The following is a 24,300-nucleotide window of genomic DNA, read 5'->3' on the forward strand; positions in this document are numbered from 1 at the left end:
AACAAATCGTAAGTGGAATCGTCTTACGATATACGCTGTTCTATGACAAAAATTGATTTAAACTACCCAGAAGCACTGTAAAATGAGTGAAGGAAGCGCGCAACAGACCAGCGAAAGCGCGGCCTGCGGTATGGCTGTAGCTGACGTGGAGGCAATCCGAGATGCCTGCGTTACCAAGGAAACACGAGGGAAGTACAAGAGTAGCTTGAACGGCATTGCAAAGTGGATTCGCAAGGAGCTTGCTAAAGTCGACCACAACACGGATCGATTCTTCGACAGCAATGGTGAACTTAATCTATTGGAGGTATTTTGAGCAGTTTCTTGTTTACAAAAGCCGTGATGTGAAAGCTGGGACACTAAGTGGTTATCGGAGTGCAATTAAGGACCTGTATAGAGTGAGGCGTCTAGCTTTGCCGCCTGAATATGGAGATGGAATGAAACAGCTTTTCTCGGGAATGAAGCGCATGGAGGCTGATAGTGACCAGATTAGTAACCCGAAGACGTCCGGGAAGCAGCCATTGACCTACTCGCTTTACCAGAAGCTCTGTAAAGAAACTTTGGAACTTGGTGATGGAGGTTTTTCTCATCTCTTCCTAATATCCCAATGGAATTTAATGTGCAGATCAATATCTGTTCAAACCGTACAAACTCAGCATTTTGTGGCTAAAGACGATGGCATTGGTGTAATATTTGTCAAGACAAAAACGAATCAGGAAGGCACTGGGCCGCGTGATCCTCGTCACGTTTACGCGAATCCGCTAAGTCCTTCTACGTGCTGGGTAACAGCGCTCGCAATTTACTTGGCGTGCCACCCGAGATTGCAACAGGGGCCACTATTCCCAGGGTCCAACCAGAAGCTTCGATTTAGTAAGACTTTGGGTAGTCTTCTAAAACTCGATGGCTCCGCAAAAACCTATGGTACTCACTCGGTACGAAAAGGTGTCGCGACATTTGCGTGCGGTGGAAGTACTGGGGGGTCCTTCAATTGTGAGTGTTTGTTTACGCTGTGGTTGGTCACTTGGTGGAGTTCAGGATCGCTATTTCCGCTACGAAGCAGCAGGAGACCAATTTTTAGGTCGCGTCGTTGCTGGGCTGCCTATAAACGATTCAAAATTTGCTACACTACCGCCACATTTTAACTCCACCGGTGATAGCGCAACAACATCAGTGATGAGAACGGTTTTTCCGAGTCTTGCGGATGAACCTAATTTAAACGGCATTTTACAGTTATGTCTGGCGTCGCTGGTTTTTCACAGGAAATATTTACAGCAGAATTTACCAACAAACCACCCTCTGCTCTCGACAATAGTCTTTACGAATGTGAGCGTTTTTCACAGCCTACAAGAACAACTTCAACTTGGCGATTCGAGCTGGATGCACCCGACAGGTATTCCGCCCTACATTGAGCTCTACAAAAAACTTGATAAGCAGCAGCAGTCTATCGACTTACTTCCTGATAAACTTGAGCAAAGAATGGAAGCGATATTGGAAAAGAAAGGTGTGGCAGCGGGTAATATAACGAGGGACCTTTTGCATGAGGAATTAAGAGCGTTATTAGAAGAGGTTGGGCTTCAAAAAGAGAAATCAGCGGCCTTATCAACTTTATCGACAGCACAAACTCGCTATTATCATACATGGGGTGGGAAATTTCACGTGCTTCCAAAAGACTTCGCCTTTCCAAGTATCGATCCGCTGGGGGCGTGGATACTGTGGTGGTTCGGCAATCCGGAGCTTAACTATCCACCATACAAGGGTATACCATCGGACGATCTGGACACGCCACAAAAGAAAGCAACACTGTCAGAGTGGTCAGTTATGATGCGGCATATCATAAACGGGATTGAAAAAGACCTTGGAAAACCGATGCCGGCCATCCGTGACGAAGTTCATGCCATCGAGCTGTTTAAGATTGGGTACAACACACTGGAGTTAAGGCCAAGCAAACGAAAACGGAGAAATGCCCAAATCAAGCTCACCACAGTACTAAGACTCATCAGGGAAGCCGGCCAGGAGCAGAGAAGTCCGGATGGCATATGTGGGCGGCCACTTAGGCGCCGGAAGCGGCGCACGCGCCACAGCAATAGTACCTGTGCTACAGGGAACTCGTCAGTGCGTGATGAAGAGTAAACTTTCTAGTGCACGACTCAGCGTTAAAATAACTGTTTTCATCCAATCAAAAGTCTCCCCCATAACGTCGGCGATTGCATCTTACGTTTTCTCAACTCAATTGAGTTTTAACGGTAAAATATATGTTTTTTTGCAAGAAACGTATGTATTTTACCATTCAAAGACGATGAAGTGGCAACAGGAGTCTGATGAGCCGCTGTACGTGCCTTTGAAGGTGCGACGCCAACGTGAACAGGAGCGTCTGCAGCATAGACGCAAGGCGCTGCAGGAGCGCATCCAACACGAGCACAGCGACGATGACGGCGGGAGCGATGAGGACGAACAGAAGCGCAAGCGACAGAAGACCAACGACCCAAACCCCGATGCGTCGCCGTCGTCTGCTGAACTGGGTGAGCCTTCGCCTCCGCAAGAACGATCAACGGTGAGTCTCCTGGACCAGGCCTACGAGATGCGCAAGAAGATGGAGGAGCAGGGTGTGAACCAGCAGAAGGCTCAACAGGACGCCCAGGAAGTTAACATGCTCAAAGAGGCCAGCTACGTGCAGAAGGTGGCGCTGGTCTCGGCTCATGAGCGTGCCGAGGGAATCCACTACAAAGAATCAATGAAAACCACGTGGAGACCCCCGCGTAGCATCGCAGACATGACCCAGGAAGAATGTGACGCAGTCCGCAAAAAGTGGCACATCCTAGTAGAAGGAGAAGACGTGCCGCCGCCCATCAAGTCTTTCGAGTACATGCGCTTCCCGCCAGCCATTCTAGACGCTCTAAAGGCAAAGAACATCCTGCGACCCACGCCTATTCAAGTGCAGGCGATCCCGTGTATTCTAGCAGGGCGAGACATGATCGGCATCGCATTCACAGGTTCGGGTAAGACAGTGACATTTACTTTGCCGCTCGTCATGTTGGCGCTTGAGGAGGAGAAAAAGATGCCGATTATTGGCCACGAAGGACCTTTTGGGCTCATTGTGGGGCCCTCACGCGAGCTCATGCGACAGACTTTCGACGTAGTAACGCACTTTACGTCGCACCTGTTCAAGGCGGGGTACCCAGAGCTCCGTGGTCTTCTCTGTATCGGTGGAGAAGACAAACGCCAGCAGTCAGACTTGATCGCCAGTCGTGGTGTCCATATTGTGGTGGCTACTCCTGGTCGACTGAATCATTTCCTGAAGCTACGGGAGATGAATCTGCGACTGTGCAAATATATTTGCCTGGACGAGGGGGATCGCATGCTGGACTTGGGATTCGATGAGGAAGTTGCTGCGACTTTTAACCACTTCACAAGTCAGAGACAAACGCTGTTGTTCTCAGCGACGATGCCTCAGAAGTTCCAGGATTTCGCCAAGGACGTGCTAGTGAAGCCTGTTCTAGTGAACGTTGGTCGTGCTGGTGCTGCCAACCTGGATGTGATCCAGGAAGTTGAATATGTCAAGCAGGACGCCAAGATTGTTTATCTGCTAGAGTGTTTACAGAAGACAAGTCCGCCTGTTGTCATTTTCTGTGAGCGTAAGGGGGACGTTGATGATATTTACGAGTATCTGATTCTGAAAGGTGTTGAGGCGGCTTCAATCCATGGTGGGAAAGATCAGGAGGAGCGTAATGAGGCCATTGATCTGTTCAAAAGTGGACAAAAAGACGTGCTAGTGGCAACGGATGTGGCTGCAAAAGGTCTCGACTTCCCAGATATTAAGCATGTTATCAACTTCGACATGCCTGCAGAGATCGAGAATTACGTGCATCGCATTGGTCGTACAGGTCGCTGTGGCAAAACTGGAGTTGCTACCACGTTCATCAACAAGAGCGTTCCTGAGAGTGCATTGCTGGACCTAAAGCATTTGCTCGTCGAAGCCAAACAGACAGTGCCGCCAGTTCTCAAGGCTTTGGAAGATCCTTACGAAGAGCTGGAGCGCAGCGGCAGTGCGCTTTCGAATGCCACAGGAACGAAGGGCTGTGCATTCTGTGGTGGTCTGGGGCACCGTATCACAGATTGTCCCAAGGTGGACTCTCAGGTGCGGAAGATTGGAGCTGGTAAACGCGACTTTCTTGCTGGGAAGAGCGAAGGATACGGAGGAGACTCACTTTGGTTAACAGGAAGAAAAAAACACTCATACCACAATTTTACTACTTCAAAGGAGTTAAAGTTTTCGTGAAAATAACTCGAACTGTTTGAGTCGTTACGGTGGAATACAGACAGACGACACGCATGGCTGGGAAGTAAAAATATCGTGCTAAATATTGCGAAGAGTGAAAGAGCGTGTCCTGGTCACTACGTCGAGCACGTCTGCATCTACGCGGCTCACGCCATGGGCTCCTCGCTGTCAAGAAGCTTCTCGCGTTTCTGGAACCGCAATGAACGTCGACTGCTTCTTGTGGGGCTTGATGGCGCTGGCAAGACAACGATCTTGTATCACTTGCGTCTAGGGAAGGCTATCGCTAGCATTCCGACTGTAGGCTTCAACGTGGAGACCATCAAGTATGAGGGCTATAAGCTCAACATTTGGGTAAGTTGGGTCGACGCTTGATCGAAGACTTTTTGATTGTGCTGCTAACTTAGCGTACAAAACGCCAGGATGTCGGAGGACAGGACACGTTGCGGCCATATTGGAGGCATCACTTCACTGGGACGCAGGTACGGTGAAACGAGTCAAGCGGGCGACTTCGGTACTTGTCGGGTGGCTAAACCAAACTCTACTACCAGGGAATCATCTTTGTTCTTGATAGTGCGGATGATCAGCGCTTAGAGCTTGCGAAGGCAGAACTTAACGGCATGCTCGTTGACACTCAACTCCAAGATGCCTGTCTGCTTGTTATCCTAAACAAACGGGATCTGCCACACGCAAAAGATGTTAAAGAGCTAACTGAAGCGATGGAATTCCAAGAAAACTGCGAAAAACTCAATCGTCGTGTCAAGGTGCAGCCAACAGTGGCGACTACAGGTGAAGGACTAAACGATGGCATTTCGTGGCTTTGCGAGAACATGAGTGCACTTTGAGTGGCCACAGAACAAATAGACACCTTTAATATGCGAAAAGAAGGAATGCAATCTTTCCATTTCTTGATCCGTCATGATTAAAAGTCAAGTGGGAACGCGTATGGCCCACTTCACTGGCCCACTTCCCGTCTGCTCTGTGAAGTTAAGCAGCCTCAAGCTCGGGACTTCAATGGCAGAAGACTTTTGCTCGGAGCAGACACTACTCGGGGAAGCTCGATCTGTAATCTACAGCTAGCTTGGCACTAAATCGCTGTTCTATCGTGGAGGAAGATGTGCCGAGGTCCCAGAAATTGGGACCGAATCCATCGACTTTTGTCTAGGACCAGTCGTGAGCGAATGCAACGCCCTCGTACTTCTTGGCTCCAGGGATCTCGGTCTCTTCCATAAGCACATTCCCATCCACGCTGAACACTGTAATATACGACGTCTGTCTCTCTTCATCCTCCACCTCCACACTCTTGATAGCAACAATGACCGAGTCGTCGGACCGTGGAACGAACTTAAAGGACGAGAAACCGCGTAGCGGTGTGACCTTCCCTACCTCCCGCACTTGGATGCTACTAAAATCCTCGCTAGCAATGATAATCTTGTTCGAGCCACGTCTCTCGTCTTCCATGTCATTGTACGGCTCAGTACTGACACGTCGTGGCAGGATAAACCACTGACGACGCACAGGACTCCACTCGATGGCCTCGTGCACCACGTAGCCTGGCCATTCACAGCCCAGAGCCTTCCGTACCGCTGCAAAGTTCGCTGTCCAGTCTTCGTGTCGCACTTCACCCGCACGGTTCATCACAGCGACCCACAAATTGCCATCCCCGATGACATTGCCGTCATTGTCCGTGAACTCCTTGCCCACACTCCCCATATACAGCTCTCCGTCCTTCACAGTAGCCCACTCGTGCTTCTGGCCCTTGCCGTTGAAACCATCTCCCTCCATGATGATGTGCTCTGGGATGGCCTGCAGAGGTTTGGTCCTGCTTATACCCTCAAAATGCTTGAGTCGGAACACGATACCCGTACGGTCATCAAACGCCAGTAGCTTGCCGTCGAACCAGGCTAGTTCACTGAGTTCGAAGCCGCGTCCGGCCTCATTCATGTGAGTTGAAAACTTGGTTTCTTCTCCAAAGGTCACTGAGTACGCGTCGCGTTTATGGGTAGCACTGGAGCTGCCTGGCGTGACTTTGAGTGTGGCGTGCATGATGTAGGACAGGAACTGCGGCTTCTTGCTGTTATCGTCCTTGGATTTCTTGTCCAGATCGGCCACAATGACGATACCGAAGGAGTCAGGCTTAGGTGGAGGTGCCAGTGTAGGCTGCTGTCGAATGTTGTGCCTAGCTGTCACCGAAGGCAACAGCATCGGTTGATCGTTGCCCCAATTCTGAGGTGTTCGCAGTTCGGCGCCGTGGTTGATGCCAGTGGCCGTGCTGCCACTCATCGTCGATCTGGACAGCGATACGTACGCTAATACACCAAGTGCGACGAGAAGCAGTAGCGTGCGTCCGTGGCGACGCATGGTTGCTAGCGCTGCGGCCTGTGGGGGTTGCGAACGTGATGACGATCCAGACATGCCACCGCTGGGCAAGGGAGTTCCACGCGAATCCGACCACATACTACTGCTTCCTTCCTCCAGAGTACTGAGCTTCCGCTTCTTCTTCTTAGTGTCCACGCACGACAAGAGCATGCACGGGGCGACCACGTCCGTTACGGAGCAATACAGCACTGTCGGCAAACTGACTATGGCAGGATAGGAGCGAATATTGGCCAATGGATGATGGTCATTGCGCTTAAGTTAACCAATCATAACTTTCCGCCTGGTTCTGTGACGTGATGCAAGCACCCGACTAAATACGCCTCATTGCTCGGAGACGATGGCAGGCAACAAGGACGAGGAAGTGGAGGCGCTCGAGGCGCTGAGGGACAAGTCGGCAGAGCTGGTGCGTTTCTTGGATAATATCAACGAGAAACTTTTGCTGATGAATGAGCAGAATGAGAGTGCGTAGAGTGCGCAGAAGGGATGGGAGTTGTGGAACGATAAACTAACATATTTATGTCGGGATATCTGAAGCGTCGCTGCGTGTGCTGGAGAACTGGTCCAGCGTCATCGCCATCTCCAAAGTCAGCTCGGCGTCGACGGCCGCCGCAGCAGCAGGAAAAACGCAGGCAGAGAAGGAGCTTGTCCGGACTTCAATTTAGCTACCGAGTTGACTACATGTATTTGTTGCCGCACAATAGACATTAGTTTGAGTATTTATAGGATGGTGGAGTCCAGATTGGAGTTGTATTTGTTGCTAGTAACTTACAGGTGGTGGACCAGAAATAGCCGAGAGTGCTGGTGTGGTTGGAGATTTCGGAGCAGCGTGGAGAGATTCATCTGTGACTCGGTCTCCTCTTTACTTTTTTTTACCTTTGTCATTTGCGAGGTGGTGCTAAAGAGCGCAGCCCCTTGCAAAACACCATGCGTACCAAGGGATTTGAAAAGCCTTTCTCTAGTGACCAAGTGACAAGCTGGATCATTCAGCTAGTCCTGATCGGAGTACGCTTAATAATCTGCCGTCATTTGTCGGTTCCACATTGTGTGACCTTGCCGCTACGACTGTGCAGAGCTTCATTACCTTCGTGTCTACACTCCTTCGCTGGGACAAGGTGTGCCTAGGCTGAGTATCATTAATTGCACACCGTCTAACTTTTATCTGTCGTCTGTAGTGCCTTGCAATTCTCGTCCCAAATGTTGTTTTGGTCATCTTCGTCATAACATCGTGGGGCATTTGCGAGTTGCGGGACCCATCGAAGCCTGTGAGTGTTTGTTCTACCCATTCCATTCTGGTTGTGGACGTGGTTCGTGAACTACCAACGGTGCAATGCAGAAACCTTCAAGCTTTTTTCCCTCCATCCTGCAAGTTCCTCCAAAGGAGTCACGGTATTGTGGATTGTGCTTCAAGAACAGCCCTGGACTCGATCATCATTGCACGTGGTTGAATACCTGCATTGCTGAAAGTAACTACGAGTCATTTTACTGTCTTGTGGTTTCAGCAACATGCCAGACTTTGCTGCAGACCGTCATAGGTATTCTCATGTGCACGTTATGGCAGTCGGAAGTGAAGACCAACGCTGCTGAAGGCTGGGACAAAGCATTGATTACGCTGATTTGGATTCATAACGCAGCTTGTATGTCGCTGACGAGTTCGTTTCTTCTTCTCGCTGGTTTCCACACGTATCTGTTGTGCATTGGAATGGGTACGTACGACTTCATCTTAGAAAATGGCTCCGATGGTTTGTGTACCCGCATGTTAAAATGCAATTGCCTTCGACGTAAGAAGACATGGAACGGAAAGCGCAGTCACGTGCAACACGGCGACGTTAACGACCCGGGGGCGAAGGGAGTTGGAACGCGGACAAGAAGAGGTTCCCCTCCAGCTTCAATCATGCCCGCGAATTTGTCAGCGCTGTCGTCAATAACCTCACAGACTTCACTCGATCGCGCAGCGGCGGCAGCAGCTCTCGAGCTGAGTAAATGTAGCGACATCAGCCGCTCCGAGCGTTCGAGCCCCAACTCAACTGAAATTGCAGCGGCAGCAATGCAGCCAGACATGATACTCAGCGCGCGCGTCAACGTGAGCGAAGGAATCTTCGAGAACTTTGATTTAAGTAGTCCACTGAAGCCGAAAAAGATGATGTCTGGGGCGGTGGTAGCCCCAGCAGCCCCGACAACCACGTCGTAGCAAACAGGTTCCGCACCTGAAGTTCCTACAACGTGTGATACCCTTTCAAATATGATATTTAAACATAGAGGATATGCGCTATGATTGGCAGGGGACAAATAACTTGGCTTTTGTAAGGTTTGGGGAGTGATTGGTTATCGCTGGCCTTCCAAGCACAAGTCTCGGCTACGACGCAAAGCATAGTAACAGGAGCCGTCGTCGGGCAGAACCTCTTTTCACCTTAAACAAGGTGCGTCAATAGTTATGCGTTCGAATTCAACGGCGCTAGAGCAAAAGCAATAGCGACACCTTTCAGTCCAGCATAAAGCTTAACAACCTGTTTGTCTCTGTTGCTTCTGTTCTAGATGCGTCACGTTGCTGCTTTGCTGTTGTGTGTGCTCGGCGGAAATGCCACCCCCGCCGTGGCTGACCTTGAGAAGGTCGTGAAGGCTTTCGGCGGCGAGTTCGACCAGGAGCAGGCCGAGAAGCTCGTGAAGGAGCTTGAGGGCAAGAACATCGAGGAGGTGATCGAGGCTGGCAAGGCCAAGCTTGCCACCGTGTCGGTGGGCGCTGCCCCTGCCGCTGGCGCTGCTGCTGGTGGTGCTGCTCCGGCCAAGGAGGAGGCGAAGGCCGTGGAGGAGGAGGAAGAGGTCGACATGGGCGGCGGCATGGACATGTTCGGCGGAGACGAGGACTACTAGGCGTCGTTTACGGGAAACTGTCACGTGACCTACCTCGGGTCGGGTAGTAACTTCAGTTTAATCGAACGCATGACAGCCATGCATGTGTCACCATTCGCACACAACACAATGGGTCTTCTGTCTACGTCAGGCAAAATGACCGCTGGGGGTCCGTTTACAGTAATTGGTAGGAACAGGTTACCATGGACTTAATGTGCTAGCTATTGTCGGCTGTCTATGGTGCTAAGTCTTGTGTTGCAGATGGATAGGTCAATGTAGGTGTTCCGGATTAGGCATATCTAGCTCAGGATTTTGGCGCTCACACGACGGCAGATTCCGGCCCAGCCCATTGCGGATATCGCACCGAGCGGGAAGCCTGGGAACGACATGAGTCGCTCCACCGGCAGCATGAAGCCTTGCGGTAGCACCACGAGAGGCTCCTTCCAGTAGTAGAGCATCAACAGTCCCATGAGAGCCGGCTGACGTAACAGCAATTCACAGCACAACAAAGCCGACATACCGGTATCAATGAGCTTTCAACGTATGACTACACATTTGTTTCAGTACTGCAGACGCACCGTTCTAACTCGGTCGAACTGCCTCTGGACCTCTGACGGTGCGCTTGCGGCAAGGCGCTCCACTGCCCAAGTGACACAACGATACGCACAATGCATATTAGATAATTCGGATAATTTATCAAATGCTTAATAACAATCTTTTCCACCCACCTGCAAGCCCCTGCAACTCCTTTTTAAGCGCGTTCATCTTTCGCGTGGCCTTGGCTTGTTCCACGAACGTCTCGACCGAGTTGAGGCGGTTCACAAGTCGCACCTGCGCATTGTACTCACCCAGCAGCTTCTGCTCGGCCGGTGACAGCTGCGCGCCGCGTCCGCTCCAGAACTTCATAGCCAGATCCATGGCGAACATGACGATGCCAATCAGCAGCACGTCGTACACCTTCAGCGCTGTGATCGTCGCCAACTCCATCGTCGCTCACTGAAAGCCAATCTGGGTGATCGCATGGTTCTACTCTTGGGTACAAATTTTTTGGGCTCTTTGATATTTGGGTCCAACTGAACCAAATTAATGCCGTTTGTTAGCAGACACTCGAGTGAGAGTGAGAGAGAGAGGCGACGGGACACCCATGGCGCAGGATATGCGAGCATTGCGATCCTACGTGACGGCAATGGATGACCATCAGTACGAAAATATGCCCGAAGGTGTCGTGTGTCTGCTCATTACGCATAACAACCTCAAGCTGCAGATGGTTGATATTCGCGTGGACCTGCATGGCACCATCGGCGAGCTTCGGCACAAGTTGTACCAACACACAGGCACGAAGCCGGACGCTATGGAGCTACTGGTCATGCGCAGCGACGGCTCGGTATACGCTCGCTTAGATGATGACGCGAGGATGCTTGGTTTCTACAGTTTGGAGAACGGCATGCGGTTGCACGTCGTGGACAAGGATCCATTTTCACTTTCAAAAGGCGGAGGTCTAGAGGACGTATCGCTCGTTAAGAAGTACGAGATCTCCGAGGAGGACTACAACAAACGTAAGCGAGAGCCGACAATGGCTTGGCATGACTGGTAGATGATTCTGATTAAAAGTGCTCTGTTGCTGGAACAGGGGAGAAGACTGTACGTGCGTATAAGAAGGAGCAGCTAGCCAAGGACCCAAATTGGAAACCCAAGGTCATGATGAACGTCACTAAACCGGCGGTGGATCCTGCTACGCTTCCAGGACCGGATACTATCGCAAACATGAAGGTAGGCGACCGATGCGAAGTGCAGCCTGGTGGTCGACGTGGACAGGTGCACTACCTGGGAGAGATCTCGGAGATCGCCCCGGGCTACTGGGTTGGAGTGCATTTCGACGAGCCTGTGGGCAAAGGTGATGGCTCTGTCAAGGGCGAAATCTACTTCAAGTGCGAGCAGAAATATGGCGGCTTCGTTCGCCCCTATAACGTTGCAGTGGGCGATTTCCCGGTACTTGATCCACTTGCAGACATGTCCGACTCGGATGACGACGAACTATAGTCTGCGCTTGAAGGCCACCCAGTATGAAGAGCTGTAAAAGCACTGCTACGGCACTCATTGATTAACCAAAAATGGACTAGATAAGTGCACCCGTTGGCATTCGTTTTCTGCAGTATAAATGACAGAACGGATTCCAAACATCAGACAGGAAAACCAACTCTAAATTACTTTCCTCAGTGTTTCCAGCTCAGCTAAGCACGCCTTCAGAGCCTCTCGCCATCCAGCCAATGCTGCCAGACTACAAATTTCTTTAGCCAACACAGCATGTCAACTGATAACCTCCTTACACCTCGGCCTTGCGCGTGATCTCCTCGACATTCCAGCGCTTACGCTTGGACAGCGGGCGAGTGCCCGACAGACGCACAAAGTCGCCGATGTTGCAGGCGTTCTCTTCGTCGTGGGCCATGAACTTCTTGGTCTTCTTGTAGTATTTTCCATACTTGGGGTCCTTCACGATGCGGGCCACCTCCACCAGCACCGACTTCTGCATCTTGTTGGACACAATCTTTCCGAACAACGGCTTCATGGCGACGACGTGTAGTAACAGCTTCGAACTCCTGCAGCGATATTTTGTCTGGTCAGAGAGACCTACTGTAAAACCTTAGAAATTTGCTACAATGTACTGTAATAAGGAAAATACGTTTTAAAGGTACCTGCGAGCGTATTTGACGGGATAATATTTTGACCAATGGTCAGACGTTTCGATGGTCGCCACGTCAGATCGCAATGGGCGAGGGATTCTTCGTGCCCTACCTGTACATGCCCAGCGCTGGGGCGAGCTACATGAAGCTGGTGACGCCATGGGGGAATATCCACATGAACAAGGCCTTTTTGGAGCAGGTAGGGGTCAGTATTGCGGTGGTCGTTTTGACGGTGATGCTTTGGCGGTGTGCCGCACGACTCAACGCGACGCTCAAGAAGACTGACGCGGTAGAAGGAGAAGGTGATAGTGAGCGAGACGACGTTGAGGGCGAAGAAGAAGTGGATGAGTTGAATTATGCTCCGGATGAGACCAAGATTAAGCAAGGAGAACACAGCTACTACTACACGTATCAGCACGGTGAGGGCAATGATGGCAGCGGGCTGAAGACCATGGTGTCGTCCTACGGCTGGAGCGACCACAAGAAGACTGTCAGGTGGGTGGAGCTAAAATGACGAGCTCATGTGAGGAAATCGAACTCTAAGCGGCGTTGTGTTTTCCTTGTTCTTGCAGCATTTACTTAGCGGACAACGTCGTCAAGGACATGAAGGAAGATCAACTGGTTTTGGTGAGGCTGGACTCGTTCGTTACATGTTGTACGGCAGCACGTATCGGTACTAACTTACTTAATTGTGTACCTGGTTAACATAAGAAATGGACCAACACATCGCTGTCGATGGATCTGCTAAAAGCGACTGACGGCGACCTGGCTAAAAGCCTGAAGATCTCGTCCTTGTTCCAGGAGATCAGAGATGCGACGTGGAAGGCGAATAAGGATACGCTTACTATAACACTGACGAAGGCACAGGATCTGCCGTGGACATCCTTGAACGAAGCTGCCAAGAAGATGGAGGACCACATCGAGTACGATGACGCCTTTTACGATTAAGATCAAACGCTGCAGTACTACCTTAATTTCGATATATTGTAGAGGAGATTTAAACCTCAACTTGCCCCTTCTGTTCAAGGTCTGCTGCTTATTCTAAGCTCCAAAACTTGAGGTGCGCGCTGTCGTATGCAGCAGTCAAGAGGCTGTTTGTCGACACGAAAGCCACACCCGTTAGGAGATCATTGGGGACTGGTTGGGAGCTCACAAGCTTTACGCGTGGTGTTGCTCCCGGCTTGCTTGATGAAATCTCCCAGACATTCATAAACGTATCCTCGCTCACGGACACCGCAAACTCGTTGTGTGCATCCAACGCTGTAATTGCTCGTGTATGAGCAGCCACTTCGGCGTGCAAGGCAAAACCTTGAGGGTTATACAGCCGCAGACACCCTGTCAGGTATCCAGCCACCAGCCAGTTTTCTGCCATGAAGGTCATGGAAGTCGCAGGGTAAGCGGTGCTCACGATCCGATGGGTGACTTCAAAGCCGTCTTTAGGGTTACGAAGCAAGATAGCTCCACTCATGTCGCTGCTGGCAAGCAGTGTACCGTCGAGGGAACTTTCCACGCAGCAAATAGCCTCGTCGTGCTCGGTAAGCGTCTCACTCACCTCGAAGCTAGATCCTTCCCCAGACTTGGCCTCTTCTTCTTTCCCGATTACAAGCAGCTTCCCAAGCGAGGTGCCTGTAAAAATGCGTGAGAGTGGTCGATCAGCTGTATGTACTCGAACTTTCTTATAAATAGTAATTCGACTCCGCTTACCCACGACGAGACGTGGCTCCTTCATGGGGATGGAGCAAATGCCCTGGCAATAGAGATAATCCCCTGCTTCAGTCCATTTTAGTGAGATCTCTGGACGCAGCAGCAGCTTGTGTGGGTCAAATTGTAGTTACCTCCAACGTCACCACCCACGATATCCTTCAGTGCAATCTCCGAAAGACTTATCTCGCCCGTAGAGTCGTAGATCTGTTTAGACACAGTAGACGAAAAATCGTTCGGCTTCCGTAACTGTGCTCTTCATTACGAGTTCGATACCTGAATTCCGTTGTCTGAGGCGACGACGATCACAGCCAAGTCTTTTAGCGTACAGAAGCGCACTTGGTGCACCGCAGATTTCTCTGCACACGGCAGCTTGTGGGTCCTGTATGGCGTGTGCGTCGTGTCCACGTACACCACGTCGTCTACGCTCGCATAAACCTACAAATCCAAGAACTGTTAGGATCTTGACCACTTTGGATCATTTAGATAGGCACCCGATGAACCATCATCTCGCCAAGCTTGGACAGGTTGTTGCACACGTAAGACGCTGTGAAGGTCGTTGGCTTGAGGTCCGGGTCCACGAACCATGAAGTTGCCATGCTTCCACCAGCTTCGTCCAAGTCTTGAAGTCCGTTAAAGTGTCTGCTCAACGGCCTATTGAAAAGTCGTGAAAAATCGGAATTGCCAAGCTTAGAGGCCTATCATGCAGTTTTTATTGGATTTTGGTGTAGCGTCATCTCTAGTGAGCGGCGACTTGGATCTCCTCGATCAGCACACTTTCCGCCTGTGCAGGAGCCATGACGTCTTCATTTCCCTCTTCCGAAATGGAGAAGAGTTTGTCTGTAGTGTTTGAGCCTTCGCCACTAAGCAGCTTTGACGAGGTCGCGTCGCTTGGTCCCTCCTCCTCTAATTCCATCGCTTCAGGCTCTTCAGTAGAAGTCTCCTGCTCCATAGCATCCATCCCCGATGATAACATCATCTCGATCACTTCGTGTGCCACGGGATATCGATCGGCGTCAGCTGCCAGTGCAACAATGATCACAGGAAACTCCACGATGGCCTTACGTTTCAAATTACTTGCAAGACTCTGACTACCGTCCAGCCGGTAGTACTGCGGCTGCGATGCTGGAGTGAACTCTTTTCGCAATAGGAGCACCATGTGCTTCTCCCAGTCGGGTACGGCATATTTGTTGAGCTTTCCGCGAAAAGCGACGTTTTCCTACAACAAAATTCAATGTTAAAATCTCGTCTTTGTAGCATCATTTTGCGCTCCGGTAATTGCCTTACCTCGGTGGGAGTTAGACACTTGCCGAGTAGCGTGAACAAGGTCTCCTTTTCATTCGCTCGCTCCTCGAAATGACTCACTGGGACTTCAGCGCTGGGAAACGTCCACTCTACACGCCAGTACATTGTGTTCTTCTTCGTATCCATATAAGATGAGTTACGTGCACGCTTGCTCATGCCGGGAGCGAGCAGCGTTAATGTCACGCCTCGCTTAGCCGAGTGCTCTGCAAACAGCTGCACGGCGATCGGGAAACGTGCTAACCAGTCCACCGGAATGTCAGGATTGATCGGAGCTGATGAACTGCCAGCATCAGTTGCCACTTTTCTTTTCTTGTTGCTCGTATAGCGCCGCGCGTTGACATTCAACTGGTTCCGAGACCGAGCTGCGCTATTAGTAGAGCGGTATACCTCCTCCAAGAAGAAAAAATCTGTTGCAAATGAAGATTCGGCAAGCACATACACAAACTAAGTCAGTACAATCTATCAACAGTAACCGAGTGGGTCGCCACTTACCGCTGGACAGATCTGCGTCCGTGAACTTTTTTAACTCCACGTACTTGGTTCGGTCACGTTTACCGCTGCACTCAAACTACCATCAGTGCAAAGGCAGCCGCAGCAATGTTACAATGTTAGCACGATGAAAGTATTACTGGTAGCAGCGCCAGACCATCGCACCTGCTTTTTGTGTGCCACGCAGCACTGCAGCGAGCACGTAATGCGCTCGCAACGGGGGCAGCGGTACTTAACGTCGCCCTTGCCGCAGTCACAGCACACCGGCACCTTGTCCTCCGTCAGTGGCAACTGCGTCTCCGCTTCTGCATCCTCCAGCGCTGCGTCCACCATTTGAGACTGACGTCCACTGCGCAAATTCGCACTTAAACGAGATTTGGTTCCAGCTGGTGCCGACGTTGCCAATCAATTTTCAATACTTAGGTTCTCGGAGTGCAATAATTGGCGTGGGCAACTATGGAAAATATGGGCGTGGACCTCGAGATCGACGAGAGCAAGTTGTGGGACCCGGCAGAGCGCCAGGCGTACATGGATGCTTTGCCAGACATGACGCTGTTTGAGGACCACGTGGTGGAGGGCGACGAGATGGTGGAAGCCATCCAGGCTCTGATTGAGGACGGCGAGACGGCCGAGAGCTTGGCTCTCCACTGGAAGAACCAGGGCAACGACATGTTCTCGGACGCCAAGAAAGCTCATCGAGGCTACTTTAAGAATGCTATGAAGTACTATAATGACGCATTAGCCTACGCCTACAAGGCGTTGGCGCTACCCGATGAGGAGCGCGATCTTTCCTACGACATGAAGGAACTCACGTCTCAGATCCTGTGCAACCGCGCGGCTGTGCAACTAGAGCTCAAAAACTACGCCAGCTGCCGCTCTGATGCCGCTAAGGCCATCAATCGCGACCCCAGCAATGTCAAGGCCTACTACCGCGGTGCCAAGGCTTCTAGGATGCTGCGCAAGCCTGTGGACACCTTGCGTTACTGTGAGGAGGGCCTCAAGCGCGACCCGAAGAATAACTTGCTGCTGAAGCTTCAAGTTGAAGGGCGCAGACTTGTGGAGGAGCTGCGTGTTGAGAAGTTGAAGCGAGAGAGGGAACGCATGAAACGCCGTGCCGCCACGGACAAGTACCGGAAACTTTGCGCTTCTCGCGGAGTCCGTGTGGGTCGCGCTATGGTGGACGACGAGCGTGTGCGCCAGTACGAAGGCAAGGCTGACTTGGACCCTCAGAGTGGCAACATGTACTGGCCTGTGCTCTTCCTGTACGACCAGCACGGCACATCGGACTTTGTGCAGTTCTTCGGTGAGCAGGACACGGTAATTGAGCACCTGGCCAATATGTTCCCAGAGGATGGCCCGTATGCCGATTGGGACACCAACAACGAGTTCGTGGCATCCAAACTTGTGGTTTATGCGGCGGCAGACATGGTGGTGCCGTACTCGTCATCTAAGGAATGGCATGTGGGTCTCAGCGGTGAGAAGGAGGAGGATGACGAGGAGGTCAGTCGCATTCGACTCGAAGAGAAGCACGAGGCCAAGACGCAGTACTGGATCGAAGTGGCGCCCTTCTGCACGTTGCAGCAGCTACTGACACACGAGAAGTATGTAGTTCCCGGTGTTCCCGTGCTCAATATCTTTGTACGTGGCTCAGAGGCGCTCGGCAACTTCCTCACACGCATCGAGCGCAAGGTTATCACTCTTGACGCACAGCGGTAGCCATGTTTATTGCTAAGCTAATTGGTTAAATATCTGCTCAGCAGCGAATGATTGGTTTTAATTCATACGTGTTTTTTACTGGCTGAAGGATCCGATCAGAGTAAACGACATCGCCGAGCAAAATGGTGCGAATGGAGCCCGATTCGACCTCACTAGAGGCGATCATCTTGTAGAACATGTTGCACTAACCCTGTGTTGACGTTTCGGGTATTGCCAAACAGTCCGGTCTGATCCTCAACCCGAAGCCATTCCTGACAAACCTCACGGGCAAGCCTGTCGTTGCTCGACTCAAGTGGGGGATGGAATACAAGGGCGTACTGCTGTCAGTGGACTCATACATGAATTTGCAGCTGGCCAACACGGAGGAATATATCAACGGAGAGCTCACGGGCAACCTGGGAGAGACACTCGTGCGCTGTAACAATGTTCTCTTTATTCGAGGACTGCTGGATGACGAGAAGCCGCCCGCCGAGGCACTCACGAATGCTGCGGAGTCCATGACGGACGACCTGTAGAGCTGCTCATATAAACAAAGAGAGAAAGAGTGGAAACAGGTAATATTATGGACTGGGGATCTCAGCGACAACGTGCCTCTCTAACGGCAAGGGAATGGCTGGCACCATCGAAGGGTGCCAGACCAACAGCAGATAAAATGGCTGTAGCACCACGCAGATAATAGAGGAGACCAACTTCTTTATTTCAGTTACGGTATCCCGTTACTCAATGAGTCATTGACAATGACTGTTGCTCGCAGAACTCATATTGTTTCGTGGTCAGTGCGTCCTCAGCATGCTCCTATGCTTCCTTGTTTGTATACGGTATATACGGTATACCCCACTCGATGCACAACCTCATGAAGCTTCCAGACCCACGTCTCTCTTCAACACCCCCCCCCTCTTAAGTGAGGAAAACGCTTCAAAAGCGCATATGACAACCAACACCCTATCCATTGTTACAGAACCACATGTGCATTCACTATTACTACTACCTACGTCCAGCCCAAAAGTTAGGAAGAATTCCAACGCTCCTTACGACTTGAGGAAGCCGAAGAGATCGTCGTCGTCCAGTTCCACATTGAGATCAATGCGATCCCAGCGATACAGATCCATTCCGTCGTCGTCAGTCTTCGTCTCCGTCGTCGCTCCAGTTGCGCTGTCCGCAGCTATGTGTCCACCACTGTCAACTACTTCAGAGGTCGAGACCACTATCGCCTCGCTGGTTCCTGGGGCGATTGCTTCTATAAGCACTGGTGCCGGGCTCGCTGAGGCTGAAGCAGACATAACCGGCCGAGACTGAGGATTTATCTGTTGCTGATAATGCTGTTGCTGCGGGTGTTCCTGTTTCGAATGCTGATACTGTTGAAGGTGCTGCGGACTGCACCACGGCTCGTTAAATCCCCTGTTTCTGTTGCCCGGAACAGCATTGGTATCAACACTCCCCATACTGCTGTGGCGAGCGAGATGTTGAGCCACTTCCACTTTGCGCGTGAGCATCTGGCGATGAAGGTTCATCTGAGCTTGCATGGCTAAGTGCATCTGCATCTGTAGATCACTTGGTTCCTCTTGGAGCATGAATCCATCCGCGCCACTACCGCCACGAGCCATCGCCTCACTTGTACCTCCTGCGTGTGAAAGAAGTCCGCCTTCGCCTACAGGTCCAGTCATACCAGCCAGCTGAGGAGACATCAGAGAGTTCAAAATGCTCCACTGCGGATCAGTAAGCTCTGGTATCACAGCAACTCCCGAAGCCACAGGTAGTTGTCCTAATGGGTAACGGTATGCAGCCACAGCGGCGGCAGCTGCAGCCAATTCACGGCCGTGGTCGGAAACTTGTTTCCGTTGGAGATGAGCTGCATACGCTGGAGGCAAGTGCTGAGGTGCTATCGGGATCATTCCCGTGGATACTGTCGTTGGAATGACGGGCATCATGCGCTCATTCGTGCTCGGAGGATGCTGACGAGTATGGCTGTTTCCGTCAAGGATTGGCGGTTGCTGTGCACTCTGCATGAGCTGAGAGTAATTCAAACTACGCGCGTGAGAGTTAGCTGCGACTGCGGGGGATTCGTGTCGTCCCTGAGGAGTTGTCCGGCCTTTAGTATCCACCTCCATCCTGCTGTCATTGGTATTGCTATCGCCAGTGTCCGAGTCGCTGTCATCGCTGTCACTGTCGCTTCCACGACTCTTTCGGCGCTTGGAGTTGCTGATGGGGAACACAAACATAGTATTGGCCTCACTCCCAGTTCCACTCGCTCGATGTTGAGCCTGACGGCGGCGACGCTTGAGGTTGCGCTTGGCGCTGCGGTCGTAATACTCGAGAAACTCCATCCTAGAGCGCTCGTAGTTGAGGCGATACTTTTGCAGATGAGACTTGAGATGCTCCGTCGTGAGGCCGGAGTTCGGTCCTGCGGCTTCCATGAGCTGTATCATTGCACCAAAAGTTAGTGAGCTTGTATCCCCCCCCTTGCACTCAAGAAGAAAGAAGCTCAAACGTACAGCCAGCAGAGCCTTCGGGGATGCGTTCTTGAGACCAACTGTAATATTGAAATGGACATCCCCTGTTAGTGTCGAACTCTATAGCATTCTTCGCATTATTGACACACCGTCGAAGATTGCAGCCACAAAGAGTCGATGGAGATCGTCAGGCCAGATGAAGCGCTTGGTCTTGCGCTCGTACTTGCGTTGCTTAGGGACTGGCTTGTCCTCACCTAGAACCGCTGTGTCCGCCTTCCTACGTCTGCCACTAGAAGAAGAAGCTGCGGGGGTTCTTGCTGGTGCTGGGGTGGCTGTTGCAGTGCATTTGCCGCGGCCTTTAGCGTCGGTGCCGGGTGAGCGCGCTGGGTTCATGGAAGGCGACGTGGACGTGTCGGTGCGCGCCTCGTCGCTACTGTCCAGTGCTGTCGACACCCTTTGGATGGAAAGATGGGTCCGACTCGCTGGCGGGGGAGCGGGGACGCTCGCAGAAGCCAAATTTGCCATTCAGCTCTGCGCGTCGCCGTCCAAAATACTCGCGCTGAGGATGAGAGCAAATGGATGGGGAACCACCAGCGCGAATGAATAAAACCAGCTCCGTCTGGTTGTCAAATCTCCTGGAAGTCACAAGCAGAGAAAGAGCGTGTTGTACAACTTGCCGCAACGCACGATGCTTTAAGTTGAGATGCTTGTCAGCGACGGCAGCAGCACCGGTCAGTCTCACCGTGAGCTTTGAGCTGCGTCTGTGCGCGAAGGTGCGGCAGATCCCACCCAATAGAGCACACAAGACGATAGAATCTTGGAGGGAGCCGATGGTTCTATTTGCGTGTTGGAAAAGGTACCCATTTTATCATTGATCAGCAATATTGTGCGTTCTACTCGGACGGCGTGGGGAAGAATATCGTGTCTATTCGGACATCAGCTTTATGACATTTAAACATTGTATTAGTAGTCAGCCAATGGGATATGAATAAAATTTGATTGTACCCAATCAAATCCATAAAAAATCAATGTTTCAAACTCGGACAATACGGACATATTGTGTCCGAATATATTGTGAATATTTAATATTTTATAGTAACTTCAAATCAAATGAATATCATTAAAATATCGTAAATACTCGGACAATTATCATATATGTCAGGGTCCTCAGAGGAGTCACTGTGAACCACTTAAACCCCGTCGATGTCGACGAAGGCTCTGATTCCTGGAAACTCCCAGCGAGCCCGCTTGACGGCGCTGAATGCGTTTGAACGCTTTGCGGCGTCTGAGAACATGACCATGGAGACTATGTACAAGCTGATTGGTGACGATTCTGCAGGAGAAGTACTCTACCTTGTGTTGGACAAGTTTGGCGTCTTTCTTGCTTTTAAAGAAAGCTCGAAGGGGTCGTTGTTGTCTAAAAACTCCGTGGCCAGCTACTTTGGGAACGTAAAAAACCATCTTATAGAGCTTTATCCAGCTGTTGGGGCTGTGGCAGGTCGTCGATTGCAGAAAATAGCTTCTGTACTGGACAAGTACTGCTCGAAGAGGAGTACTGAATTTACCCCCCAAGCGCCCCCGTGCACCAAGAAAGACCTATGTCTTTTGACCACTGCAATACTGAGTGAGGCTACCCATGATGACGACTACAAGGACGCTGCACTTATGAATTTACTTTGGTATCTCCTGGGCCGGTCTTCAGATACGATGTCTTTACTCAAAAGTCAGATAGCAGTTTACCCTGGTAGGTGCTACCTCATAATTTGTTTTTACCATTGATTTTTGCTATTTTTATTTTATTTGGCAGGAGGATGTATCTACATCAATTTTAAGCGAATGAAGTCTGCTAGCTGTCAAGGTGCTTCACTTTTTCACGACCGTGCAAACTTTGCATCTTGCCCTATTCACACAGTTGCCGTGGCCACAATAATGCAATCTACTCCAAGCGAATATTTGCTTGACCATCTCCCTCGCGAACCGGAAGACATCCATCAAATCCACCTGGGTGAGACGTCTCTAATTGAGCTCCTCGAAGCGAAAGTTGCCTCTGGAAGAGAAGGAGATGCTCTGAAGACCCATGTGGTGAAGTGCTTTCGCAGAAATAAGAGAATGGGCCTGACGCGGGGTCACTATCCCGAATCAGTGACAATTTCAAGTGATTAGAGAGGATTTGGGTTGGTGGCACGGATGCAAGTTGCCTGTGGTGGATTAGCCATGACGAGCGGCACCCCGTATGGAATGACGATGGATCTGGTATGAGCGATGTACGGGAAGACAAGATCCACCAAGACTTATCTCGGATCCACCCTTACCTGGATTCACTTAGGTGGATATGGGATACACTCTGTACCAGTGGATCGAGTGTGGATCCTATGAAGGAATGGTGGTAGGTGTCATCCGAAGGTGGATCTAGTAGCCACGGCTAACGAGGAGTCAAGATCCACCGCGAGGTACCCCGGATCCCATACTTCCGAGTTCGGATCCATGGAGGGAGGATTTCGCCTTGAGGGACCTGGATCCAGGGTATAGGGATGATGGATGCAGTGGATCTCGAGCTTTCGTGGGACAATGGAGATCACAGACGGTTGCGAGATGATGTTGGATGATCGGAGAGCTCAGATCCACGACGAGTGTACACTTACAGTGAGGTGGATCCAAGCGACCTGGATCCGGATGAGTGTACCCATAATAGGGTGACCATGAGGATTACGTCATAGATCCGGTGGATCTGAAGATAACACAGCTGGGATGATGGGTCAAGGGAAGAAGGGACATGCAGCCGAGCCTGGTAAGGGATTTAGCAGATTAAAGACATAGAAGGCAGAAATCCAGGCAGGTATAGGCTTAAATATCAATACAGACCTCACTTTGCACAGTAACACGCAAGTGCCTTCCTGCCCTCAAGAACCGGAACTACATTGGCCGTACGAGCTAGGAGAAGGTTGGGAATTGCGAATCTAGTGTTAGTAGTGATAACTGGATAATACATTGGCCAGATCCTACAACCTAGTGAGCTTTTCCTTTACTTGTGCAGATCCGACAGGTTAACCGAATTTACTACTTGGTCGGTTACACCCTAGAGGCTCTCAACTCTCAAGATCCCGTCACAGGAGGCGGCAAGTACGACGCAAAGGAACTACAAAGGCAAGGGAACACACCCGCAAGGCAACCCTACGGCCAGATCCACGATCTAGGCCCCGGATCCATAAGCTCGAATATTCGCTTAGGATTCGGAACAATCCACGGACGCAGAGTGAAGATTTTCCACTGCTGCTCCACCCCATCCCCACGTCTCGCCAAGACACTCAAACTTTACCACTTGAACTCTTCGGAAGTTACCGAGAGAGCAAGATCCCGCCCTACCGACGGGTACACAAGGTGAGGAAAGTTCAGCAGAACACGGATCATCGGGGGACCCCCTCCGTTAGTCGGTGTCTGGGCGCAGTTGGTAAGTTGGATCTGGCAATCTCGCAGATTTTGCTGATCCCGCTACACCACAATGTTGCGCGTGCCCGGATCTTTTGGTGACTCGGGATTTCACCGTGAGTCCCAAGAAGATGCTCAAGTGAAGATTGAGCCAGGGGAAGAGGCGTCGTCGGAAGTCGGTTCGACGAAGACGCTGCTGAATGAAACAAGATCCGCGGATCGATGGAGTTCGAAGTCGAGAAGATCACCGATATGAGGTCGGGGAAGCGAACTAGATACGGACGTATTTACCGTGAATTTCTGGTGTATTGGCGTGGATATGACGAACCCAGTTGGGTAGACGAGGCAGATCTGAACTGTGGAGCATTACTCTATGATTTCTTGAGGGATCGTACGAATCGTAACAGATTCGGCGTGATGCAGTCTCATGAAGAAGAGTAGGGAGGGGGCCCATGGATGTGAGTTGGTCCTGTCGATGGGAGGATGAAGAAGGACCCACAGGAAGGGTGTGGGCCAGGAGGAGGAGGATCGCTGATGTGAGTTGGTCACCTCGGAAAGAAAGAGAAGACGAATCCACAGGGGAAGGGTGGATTAGGAGGAAGGAGTGAGTGTACATGCATAAGAGTGACGTTTTACGTGTGAGGAGTCCTGCTTGATCTCAAGCACGAGCTTTCAAGGGCCCGAACTGTGGTGAAGTGCTTTCTCAGAAATAAGAGAATGGGCCTGACGCGGGGTCACTATCCCGAATCAGTGACATTTTCAATTGTTTGGCACGGGTGCAAGTTGCCTGTGGTGGATTAGCCATGACGAGCGGCACCCCGTATGGAATGACGATGGATCTGGTATGAGCGATGTACGGGAAGGCAAGATCCACCAAGACTTATCTCGGATCCACCCTTACCTGGATTCACTTAGGTGGATATGGGATATACTATGTGTAACGGGGTTACATGGTGTGGAGCACACAGGGGTACGAAGTACCCGGAGAGACATAAGCGAAACTCTCAGTACATAAGTTGGAGAGTTAACAAGGTCT

General features: G+C 51.0%; 15 protein-coding genes and 1 non-coding gene across 16 annotated transcripts; 10 read left to right on the forward strand and 6 right to left on the reverse strand.

Annotated features, from left to right (window-relative positions):
• Nucleotides 1-2,575: 2,575 nt before the first annotated feature.
• On the forward strand, nt 2,576-4,273 carry PITG_20790 (DEAD/DEAH box RNA helicase, putative; the record flags this gene model as incomplete). The annotated part of the gene is made up of 1 exon (XM_002895364.1): nt 2,576-4,273. The coding sequence occupies one exon, from the start codon at nt 2,576-2,578 to the stop codon at nt 4,271-4,273; it is 1,698 nt and encodes a 565-aa protein (XP_002895410.1).
• Nucleotides 4,274-4,426: 153 nt separating this feature from the next.
• On the forward strand, nt 4,427-5,115 carry PITG_20791 (ADP-ribosylation factor family; the record flags this gene model as incomplete). The annotated part of the gene is made up of 3 exons (XM_002895365.1): nt 4,427-4,624; nt 4,693-4,752; nt 4,822-5,115. The coding sequence occupies 3 exons, from the start codon at nt 4,427-4,429 to the stop codon at nt 5,113-5,115; spliced, it is 552 nt and encodes a 183-aa protein (XP_002895411.1).
• A 123-nt stretch (nt 5,116-5,238) lies between these two features.
• On the forward strand, nt 5,239-5,278 carry PITG_33472. The gene has a single exon (XR_009934866.1). It is a non-coding gene; the product is annotated as an 8S ribosomal RNA (ribosomal RNA).
• Nucleotides 5,279-5,431: 153 nt separating this feature from the next.
• On the reverse strand, nt 5,432-6,799 carry PITG_20792 (soluble calcium-activated nucleotidase, putative; the record flags this gene model as incomplete). Its single annotated transcript, XM_002895366.1, has 1 exon — nt 5,432-6,799. The coding sequence occupies one exon, from the start codon at nt 6,797-6,799 to the stop codon at nt 5,432-5,434; it is 1,368 nt and encodes a 455-aa protein (XP_002895412.1).
• Nucleotides 6,800-6,986: 187 nt separating this feature from the next.
• On the forward strand, nt 6,987-7,347 carry PITG_20793 (uncharacterized protein; the record flags this gene model as incomplete). Its single annotated transcript, XM_002895367.1, has 2 exons — nt 6,987-7,110; nt 7,184-7,347. The coding sequence occupies 2 exons, from the start codon at nt 6,987-6,989 to the stop codon at nt 7,309-7,311; spliced, it is 252 nt and encodes an 83-aa protein (XP_002895413.1).
• A 226-nt stretch (nt 7,348-7,573) lies between these two features.
• On the forward strand, nt 7,574-8,837 carry PITG_20794 (uncharacterized protein; the record flags this gene model as incomplete). Its single annotated transcript, XM_002895368.1, has 5 exons — nt 7,574-7,651; nt 7,720-7,761; nt 7,822-7,911; nt 8,031-8,625; nt 8,686-8,837. 5 exons carry the CDS (start codon nt 7,574-7,576, stop codon nt 8,835-8,837), a joined length of 957 nt encoding a protein of 318 aa, XP_002895414.1.
• A 171-nt stretch (nt 8,838-9,008) lies between these two features.
• Nucleotides 9,009-9,667, forward strand: PITG_20795 (ribosomal protein; the record flags this gene model as incomplete). The annotated part of the gene is made up of 2 exons (XM_002895369.1): nt 9,009-9,066; nt 9,182-9,667. One exon carries the CDS (start codon nt 9,182-9,184, stop codon nt 9,515-9,517), a length of 336 nt encoding a protein of 111 aa, XP_002895415.1.
• Nucleotides 9,668-9,795: 128 nt separating this feature from the next.
• On the reverse strand, nt 9,796-10,483 carry PITG_20796 (uncharacterized protein; the record flags this gene model as incomplete). The annotated part of the gene is made up of 3 exons (XM_002895370.1): nt 9,796-9,975; nt 10,075-10,136; nt 10,225-10,483. 3 exons carry the CDS (start codon nt 10,481-10,483, stop codon nt 9,796-9,798), a joined length of 501 nt encoding a protein of 166 aa, XP_002895416.1.
• Nucleotides 10,484-10,608: 125 nt separating this feature from the next.
• PITG_20797 (tubulin-specific chaperone B, putative) lies at nt 10,609-11,536 on the forward strand (the record flags this gene model as incomplete). The annotated part of the gene is made up of 2 exons (XM_002895371.1): nt 10,609-11,052; nt 11,127-11,536. 2 exons carry the CDS (start codon nt 10,641-10,643, stop codon nt 11,534-11,536), a joined length of 822 nt encoding a protein of 273 aa, XP_002895417.1.
• Nucleotides 11,537-11,677: 141 nt separating this feature from the next.
• PITG_20798 (ribosomal protein S17, putative) lies at nt 11,678-12,100 on the reverse strand (the record flags this gene model as incomplete). Its single annotated transcript, XM_002895372.1, has 1 exon — nt 11,678-12,100. One exon carries the CDS (start codon nt 12,060-12,062, stop codon nt 11,820-11,822), a length of 243 nt encoding a protein of 80 aa, XP_002895418.1.
• Nucleotides 12,101-12,262: 162 nt separating this feature from the next.
• PITG_20799 (uncharacterized protein) lies at nt 12,263-13,125 on the forward strand (the record flags this gene model as incomplete). Its single annotated transcript, XM_002895373.1, has 4 exons — nt 12,263-12,466; nt 12,554-12,672; nt 12,750-12,804; nt 12,889-13,125. The coding sequence occupies 4 exons, from the start codon at nt 12,263-12,265 to the stop codon at nt 13,123-13,125; spliced, it is 615 nt and encodes a 204-aa protein (XP_002895419.1).
• An 88-nt stretch (nt 13,126-13,213) lies between these two features.
• PITG_20800 (uncharacterized protein) lies at nt 13,214-14,477 on the reverse strand (the record flags this gene model as incomplete). The annotated part of the gene is made up of 5 exons (XM_002895374.1): nt 13,214-13,803; nt 13,882-13,944; nt 14,013-14,085; nt 14,179-14,316; nt 14,382-14,477. The coding sequence occupies 5 exons, from the start codon at nt 14,475-14,477 to the stop codon at nt 13,214-13,216; spliced, it is 960 nt and encodes a 319-aa protein (XP_002895420.1).
• Nucleotides 14,478-14,946: 469 nt separating this feature from the next.
• Nucleotides 14,947-16,005, reverse strand: PITG_20801 (uncharacterized protein; the record flags this gene model as incomplete). Its single annotated transcript, XM_002895375.1, has 4 exons — nt 14,947-15,073; nt 15,185-15,573; nt 15,629-15,751; nt 15,838-16,005. The coding sequence occupies 4 exons, from the start codon at nt 16,003-16,005 to the stop codon at nt 14,947-14,949; spliced, it is 807 nt and encodes a 268-aa protein (XP_002895421.1).
• A 95-nt stretch (nt 16,006-16,100) lies between these two features.
• On the forward strand, nt 16,101-17,433 carry PITG_23191 (uncharacterized protein; the record flags this gene model as incomplete). Its single annotated transcript, XM_002895376.1, has 1 exon — nt 16,101-17,433. One exon carries the CDS (start codon nt 16,129-16,131, stop codon nt 17,386-17,388), a length of 1,260 nt encoding a protein of 419 aa, XP_002895422.1.
• A 48-nt stretch (nt 17,434-17,481) lies between these two features.
• PITG_23192 (small nuclear ribonucleoprotein F, putative) lies at nt 17,482-18,061 on the forward strand (the record flags this gene model as incomplete). The annotated part of the gene is made up of 2 exons (XM_002895377.1): nt 17,482-17,513; nt 17,610-18,061. The coding sequence occupies 2 exons, from the start codon at nt 17,511-17,513 to the stop codon at nt 17,901-17,903; spliced, it is 297 nt and encodes a 98-aa protein (XP_002895423.1).
• Nucleotides 18,062-18,416: 355 nt separating this feature from the next.
• PITG_20803 (uncharacterized protein) lies at nt 18,417-20,363 on the reverse strand (the record flags this gene model as incomplete). The annotated part of the gene is made up of 4 exons (XM_002895378.1): nt 18,417-18,622; nt 18,764-19,805; nt 19,881-19,918; nt 19,988-20,363. The coding sequence occupies 4 exons, from the start codon at nt 20,361-20,363 to the stop codon at nt 18,417-18,419; spliced, it is 1,662 nt and encodes a 553-aa protein (XP_002895424.1).
• Between the last annotated feature and the right edge of the window lie 3,937 nt (nt 20,364-24,300).

Source organism: Phytophthora infestans, genomic scaffold, assembly GCF_000142945.1.
Source record: "Phytophthora infestans T30-4 supercont1.186 genomic scaffold, whole genome shotgun sequence".
Taxonomy (NCBI): domain Eukaryota; phylum Oomycota; class Peronosporomycetes; order Peronosporales; family Peronosporaceae; genus Phytophthora; species Phytophthora infestans.